Source organism: Lagopus leucura, unplaced genomic scaffold (genome assembly GCF_019238085.1).
Source record: "Lagopus leucura isolate 7727_CA_CO unplaced genomic scaffold, USGS_WTPT01 Super-Scaffold_100045, whole genome shotgun sequence".
Taxonomy (NCBI): domain Eukaryota; kingdom Metazoa; phylum Chordata; class Aves; order Galliformes; family Phasianidae; genus Lagopus; species Lagopus leucura.
Window position 1 is genome coordinate 423539 of NW_024962292.1, and position 7853 is coordinate 431391.

Here is a 7853-nt window from a genome sequence, read left to right on the forward strand (position 1 = left end):
ACCGCCCCGGCGAGGCGGGACCGGGCGGCGCCCCCGGGCCGGGACCGGCGCCCGTCCCGGCGAACCCGCGGCCGGAGCCGGGAGGGTGCCTTCCGCGTTCCCCTCCGGCCGCCCCGGTGAGCGGCGGGGTGCCCGTGCCGCGACGGGGACGGCGGACGCGAGGGGGCACGGCGACGGCCGTGGCCGAAGCGAGTCGTGGGGATGGCGTGGTCAGAAAGCGGGGATGGAGCGCTGACGGCCGTTCCCGAGGCTTTATGCTCGCGGCTGTCCCGCCGGCAGCCCCGTGTCCCCAGCGCCCTGTCACCCTGCGGGGCTGGCGGCACCGGGACGGGTGTGTCGGGGCAGAGCCGTCCCTAGGAACACCGTGACCCAGGGCTCGCTGTAGTCCTGCTGCCATCTCAGCAGCTATGGCTGCGCAGCAATGAGGGGAAATAGGAGGCTGTTGGCAGGTGGGAGTGCAGCCCGGTGTCCGTCGCTACCAGGCTGGTGGCCCTGCTCAGCGTCACACGTCACTGTGACAGCCCTGAGCGCACGCCAAAGGCACATGGCGGTGCTCTAAGTTCCATCCCTGCTCCGTTTCCCCCCATCTCCAGGCCACGTGGGTGAGCAATCTGTGGGTTAGAAGGCTGTGAAATGCCGTTCTGCTCGGGAAGAATGGCATTTCCCAGCACCCGGCAGTGCTGCCATCACGGCTCACACCCCGCAGGGACAGCTCGATGCTGTCGCCACATGGGTGGACATTGACATGTTTCTGTGGCCAAGATCTCCGTGCTCCCCGCCCTGCAGGGTCCGGCTACATTGCATCACCGGAACAATACAGCACCAGCTGGGAGCTCCCCCGCCATTCCCCTCTGTCTCCATGGAGGGGAAGGAGCTTAATTAACGTCTGCAGAGAGCATATAAGGCTCGATGTAATTGCTGGGTATGATTATCAGCGGAGCAGAGGGTGCTCAGCAGGGTGGGAGGGGAGGCACAACCCACCTCCTTTGTATGAATGGGGTATAGCTGAGGGAGCTCCGTTCCCTGCAGCGGGGAGAGCTGTGGAGCTGCCATGGGGCTGATGCACATCCACTGCACAACTCCTCGGTGCAAGGCTGCAAACTGCACCCGCGTCCCTTCAAGTGCCATCACACATATGGCATGGCTGAGGGCGACAGTGGCAGAGCTGCAGCCCCAAAGCTTGAGGGATGTTAAGAGGGGCTCAGAAGAGGCTCTCTGTCGCAGTCCGGCTTTCTGCACTGGCCAAGCACAGTTTTGCAGCACGTGGTGCATGGTGACAGGGAGCGGTCCTGCAGTCCAAACATGGATGGGTTTGGAGAGAGGCCAGTGGCTGAGCAAGGTACAGAAATCCTAAATAATACCATAGTACAACAGCTACAGTTCCTATTTTCAGGCCATGCTCAGAGAAGGGGAGGGGGCTGAGGAATTAACTTGAAAAGAACAGCAAATGTGGAACAGATGCTGAGAAGCGCCTTTTTGTTCTTGTTTTCCAGGCGTAGAGTTGTGAGAGCCTGGCTGGGAAGGGCAAAGCAAGGAGGAGGAGGATGGGGGGGGGGGTGGCCATGGCACAGAGGAGCTGTGCAGCCACGGCACTGCCATCCTTTGTGTGCTCGTGGGAAGCCATCGTGATCATCCTGCATCATAGCATTGCCAAACAGTGGCTCATGGAGGAGGGATGCAGAGCCCATGGCTGCAGCACATGTCACTCTGTGCTACGAGGAGGCCACATCCGTGTCAGGACAGAGCCCTGTTGCCCCCAGTTGCCCTGGAGGTGCTGCAGCAGTGCTGCCATATGCACACACTTCCCAATTTCTGGGGGGTGGGTGTGCAGGGTGGGTGTCCCTCATACAAATCTCCACAGTCCCACCTTGGGGCTTGGCACTGCTGGCCAGGGCCAGTCTGACCTGAACTACACCTGGCTAGCATCTAAAAATGCAAAACATGGGCAAAAAAAAATCCCTTTGAAGGGCAGGAACTTCTTTGATTTTAGAATGCAGGTCTGTCCTCCCTAGGGGCAGAGGGATGCTGAGGCAGTTTGGGTCTGGGCACTCTTGGTTCTTGAATCCAGGAATGTCCCTCTGTCCCAGAACAGGGCTGCTTGCTAGCATGCACTTTCTGGTGAATAACTCCAATACCCAGCAGGCTGCAGCAGCATCCTTCACACCATCCAACCTGTGGGATGACGTTGATGGGAGATTTTACCTGCTTCTGCTCTTGATGCACCTCCAAAGCTCGTGCTGTGAGCTGCCAACACGGGAAGCCACAGCCTGGAGCTGGGATGTGGAGCAGCATCACCAACAGCAGGGCACTGGGATGCCCAGGAGTGGCACTGGGAGGCACTGGAGCCCAGCTGTTGCCTGTGTGCACTGAGCATCACTTGCTGCAAGGTGATGAAAGTCACCTGCGTGCATTTTGGGGACACACACACCTGCCATGGCCCTGTCCCCAACCCAGCGCTGCCCTTGGAGGCATCCCCTGGTGGTGACTGCTCCCTCCCTGTTGTCCTCATGGTGGGGAGCGCAGCCCTGCAGCTCAGCCACCACCTGTGTGGTGCCTGAACAAAGCAGGAATCACTCATGACCATCCAGGCCATCCCCAGCCTCCTGCCAGCCCTGCAGGGCCTTTCATTGGAAACCAGAGCATGTGCCAGCCATGAATGATTCTGATAGCCTTTTTTTTTTTTTTCTGTCTTTTTTTTTTTTTTTTTTCCCACTATGCTTGAATGAGTTCAGCAAATACAAGCTAAAAAAGAGGGGGAAAAAGAGCAAGCAAAAATCCGAGCAGATTTAATTTTAGATAGGACACGGAAGCAAAATGGCTGTGGTGCAAAGAGGGGAAGTTAATGGAGAAACCCTACGGCTGCGCTGCTATTAGTTATTTATAGGGCATCATCGGCCCTTTGGGGAGCCTGTCCCAAGCTGGGGGGGTCGATGCTGGGGCTGGCCCAGGGCAGCGGGGTGAGATGAGGATAGTGGATTTGGGGACAGAGCAGTAATGTGTGAAGATGCCCTTAAATTGGTCTCAATGATCCTTACTAGTCCTTTCCAGCACAGGATGTTCCATGATCCCCAGGGAGCCATTACCTGGTGGGAAATGAAGTGGCTGATTGCAGGTTGGTGATTTGGGGCTTTTGACTTGAGACCCACTACAAACAGCCCATTCCAAACCAGCCTGGAGATGTGTCAAAACCAAGTTTCCCCCCACAAATTGTTCTGCTCTGTGCTTGGTGCTGCCTGGAGGAGTTTGGGCTTTGAGGGGCATCGCTCACTGCAGTCCTTCAGGAGTTGGAAATGAGAACCTGAAAGTGAAGGAGGTTACACGGGGAAAAATATATGAAATGAAGCAATTCTTCCCGCTCTGATACATTCTAATTAAGGGAACTGTCACCCTTATTAAGAGGCCATTAATTCATCGTCATAATTCACCATCGGAAAAGCAAGTACCCAGAATGTGCCTGGGCCTTGGGGACAGCATTTCCCAGTCCTACTCCTTCCTGCATCTCTTGGAAGCTGAACATCACCAACCTCCTCCTGCAACCCCAGGCTCATCCCTGCCTGTGTCTTCTGCCCTGTGTGCTCTTGTGGTTTTGCAGTACAGAGGATGGAGGATGCTGCTCCAGGGGAAGCAAAGCCCCAAGGGCTGCCAAAATGTCCCCAGTGCTTCCTTTCTGCCAACATCACCTCCTGGTTACAGACAGCTCTGTCTGTGGAGCCTCTCATTATGCATTCTGCATGGAGGGACTTGCATCAGCTTAATTAACGAGGTAAGAAAGACAGGACCTTTGAGGAAATCTTAATTATATTATCCATCTCACCCTGAGTGGCACCTGATCCATCCCAACACTGTTCCCAAGTTCATAAGCAATGATCTGAGATTGATTAGTCCTGGGTGTGCAGCGGCAGGGACAAGGACCAGAGATCCAGGGTAGGGTCTGGGAGTGTAGAATGGGGATCGGGGCTCTGGGGTGGGAACCAGGGCTTCAGGATGGGGATCAGGAATATGAGATGAGAAGTAGAGCTTTGATATGGGGACCAGAGTTTGGGATGGCAGTCAAGGGTATGGGGACCAGGGATATGGGATGGGAAGCAGGGCTTTGAGGTGGTGAGCAGGGCTTTGGGTTGGCAATCAAAGTTATGGGATGGGGACCAGGGATATGGGATGATGACCAGGGCTTTGGGATGGGGACCAGGATCCTGGAATAGAGACCAGAACTTGGGGATGGGGTTTTGTTGTGACTGATAGTCCAGCAGATACCTGATGGGAGGACAGGTTCCTGATGAGCTGGGGCACATTATTGATCAGGGAAGGGCAGCAGATGCAACTGGCCTCAGTTTGGCCCTTGAGCAGGCACTGAAATCCATCAGCAGCGTCCCATAGCTGCACGCAGCAGGGATATCTGCGGCTGTGGCTGTAGCCAAGCATGAATGTGAATGCTGGGAGATCGCTTCCTGAATCAGAGAGGCAATCAGCAGCATTTCAGTTCTGAAGATATCTGTATCATCAAGGCAGGCACAGTAATTACTTGGACAAATTAGGCATGCATTTGCTACGTGCAACTGTGTCGGTGTTGACAATTTCTTTTTGCTTGCGAAGCCTTGCTGCAATCTGCAAGCAGCCTCCACCACTGGGAAGGGATTGCTGCATTTTTCCTTTTTAAAGCAAGAAAAAGCTGCCCGTTATTTTTTATCCCAGTAGGTCTTTGTCCTGCTTATTGCAAACAATATAGCCGAGAGCAAGGAAATAGCTCCGGTTGCATCCCAGCAGGGTCCGGCCCCGGTCCTCTTCGGGTATGGGACGCTGGGACTTAGGACGCAGAGGCATTAGAGGGCGCCAGATGATTGCCCAGAGGCGGACCCGTGCTCCGATGCAGCCTTGGAGAACGCTCAGCTCGCTCCAGCTGCACCAGATGCAGAAATAGCAGAGCAGTGGCAGAATGGGGTGTGCAGCCCTGATGTGGGGTTTGCTTTTGGCTTCCATCAGCTCAGCGGGTCTCTGGCTGCAGAAGGGGAATTGGAGCATAGCCTGACACGGGTGGAGGTGGCACACGAAGTTGGAGCTGGGGTCCCAACGAGGGACCCTCTGACAGCAAAACTGCCCCCAGACCACTTGGGTACAACACAACAGAAGCCATTGTGCCCCCTCACCTCTCCAGAGCTTAAATCTCAGCTCAGCAAAATCTCAGCTCTAACGATACTGCACCCACATCTCCAGCCCTGCCACCACGGTCTGCTCCAGGACACTGCTCCTATGGGGCCAGCCACCCACTGCCAGCCACCCACTGCCACCCTGTCCCAGTGCCCAGTGCCAGGGCTGGGGTGGCAGCATGGTGGGCTCTGATCTGGGGTTTCACAGCAGAAGCAATGGGGCCACATCCTGCATGGGGCTCTGCTCTGCACGGGGCTTTGCTCTGCATGACAGCACAGCAAGGAGCAAATATGCACCCTGAACTGGCCGGGATCAGGCACCACACACTGTGTTTTGCTCCAGCTGGGAGTCCCAGCAGCTCCCTGCTGCTGCAGGAGGGATGGTTTTCTTCCTGCTTGTTTTCTTTCTTTTTTCTAAAATTCAATAAATCTGCTCAGCTTTGTTGCTTGTGAAGTTCTAGCGAGGTGAGAAGAGCCAATTTCACTGCATTTCTAAAAAGGTCAATATCAGCAGAGGAGGAGGAAATTCAGATTTCTGTGTATGTGGAGGAGGGAAAGGGGCAGTGAGCAGCAAACCCCCAGGGCTGTGGGGTCCCTGCAAATGAGTCCTTGAGCAGCCCCATGTCTGGAGGGGGGGTATCTCCATTCACACACCATAGTGCTCCCACAGGGACGGTGTTGGGATATTCCCTGACTCAGTGGCTGAAATCTTTCACTTTGTTTTCCCTAGCTGGGGGGCAGGGAATGAGCAGAATCACAGGACGAGTAGGAGAGCAGCAAATGGAAACAACAGTCTGACTTTATTTGCAGAGCAGGAGGTGGTGCGCGGTGCCACCTGGGTGCCTGCTCTGCCACAGCCCTGGGGTGTCCCTGGGCACTGGGGGATGCAACTAGAAATGTCACCTCCTTTCAATCATCAGCTGGGATTTGGGGACGGTGCTGGTATGGATGGCACTGTCAAAGCCCCCTGAAGGGTTGGGAGTTTGCAAGAGCTCTGGAGGGGTAGACCTCTGCAGAAGGGCCTGGACAAAGCCTGGGCAGCATTGGGAAGGAATAAATAGAGCCTGGGACCAGAGAGCAGGGAACCAGGCATGTGGATGAGGACAGAGAAAGGACGTGGAGCATCTCCTGTGCAGCATCCCCTGGAACGTGCTGACCCCTGGGCTTCCACTGCTGCTGACTCAGCTCCCTTTTTAATTCACAAAGTGGAGCCAGGCACTGGTGACTGCCCTGCTTTTAATTTCTTTGCCTGGTTGGGTCATCTTATTCGCTGCCGATAACGTTATCTCCTAGGACACTGGAAGACAGCCCAGTTCGAAAGGAGAACGAAGCTCCAAGGCATTGACACCAGCAGAGCCCGCAGCTCTCCCAGCCGCTCCAAGCACTGGGCACCACTCGTGTGCAGAGGCATCAGCATCCCATGTGCAGCTCCTGTTTATCCCACAAATGGCCGTGCTGGAGTTGCCCACACTGCTCAGCCCTGGTTCTTTTTGCAGTCTCTCCCGTCAGGCTCAGACGGGCCAAAGTTCACCTGTCCCACCGACTGCTTTGCTAATTTTCCTCCAGCTGGGAACCACGTCTGTTGAAGAAAGCATCCCATCTCTGCCCAGAAATGTATTCATAAAAAAGAAAGAGAGAGAAGAAAGAGAAAAGCCCTGGAGTGGCTCGGGAGCTGTCTCTTCGTATTCCAAGCATGCTGCTCAGGTCTCGTATCTGCAGTGCACAGTCCATCCCAGAGCTGCTCGGTTCACAGTGTTGGTACAATCTGCCAAACAGACGGATCAGCTAGGAGACATTTCCGAAAGACGCTGGAACAAGGAGGGGAGAGGAAGGAATGAACAGCCTGCAGGGTCGGAGCCTGCCTGGGAGAATCCCACCCTTCCAGTGCACCTTGCCACCAACAGACTTTGTGCTGCATACCACAACCCATCCCTGTGCACTGCAGCCTGTACCCCACAACCCATCCCCCAGCAGCACAGCCCATGCCCATCTCATCATGCTCCAGCTCACACACCCACTTCTCTCCTTGTTCCCACAGCTGCAATCTCCCCATGGTTCCCCTTCCTGTCCCAATCCTACCTTGGCTGAGCAGCTGCAGGTTCCGGACCTCCTCACGCACCTGGAGCTGCAGGACCTGCTGCAGCACCTCCTGCCGCTGCGCCTCGTGGGCAATGCCCATACGCTGCAGCTTCTCCCCATTGAGCCTCAGCAGAGCCCGACCTGCAAGCACAACAAGGCTCAGCAGCTGCCCAGTGGCCATGGGCACCGCGGGGACATCAGGAGTACGTGGCTGGGGACACTGTGAACATGAAAATCAGCTGGGGTGCGTGTCCATGTAATGGGAACAAGGGAGAGAAAAGGAACCAAATCCTAAGATAGGATGGGATGGGATAGGATGGGATGGGGTGGGATGGGATGGGATGGGATGGGATGGGATGGGATGGGAGGGGATGGGATGGGATGGGATGGGAGGGGATGGGATGGGATGGGATGGGATGGGGTGGGATGGGATGGGATGGGATGGGATGGGATGGGAGGGGAGGGGATGGGATGGGATGGGGTGGGGTGGGGTAGAATTGGATGAATAGAGTAGAACGGAACAGACCAGAACGGACCAGAACGGACCAGAATAGAATAGAATAGAATAGAATAGAATGGAATGGAATAGAATAGAATAGAATAGAATAGAATAGAATAGAATAGAATAGA

General features: G+C 55.5%; 1 protein-coding gene across 1 annotated transcript in view; it reads right to left on the minus strand.

Annotated features, from left to right (window-relative positions):
• Positions 1–6008: 6008 nt before the first annotated feature.
• SAMD10 (sterile alpha motif domain containing 10) overlaps positions 6009–7853 on the minus strand; it is a 6451-nt gene continuing 4606 nt past the window's right edge. The window contains exons 4-5 of the mRNA XM_042884702.1: positions 7224–7364; positions 6009–6909 (exon numbers count right to left, since the gene is read on the minus strand). Of these exons, the coding sequence (XP_042740636.1) occupies positions 6845–6909; positions 7224–7364 (206 nt within the window). The 3' untranslated portion in view covers positions 6009–6844. The remainder of the gene's footprint in view (positions 6910–7223; positions 7365–7853) is intronic.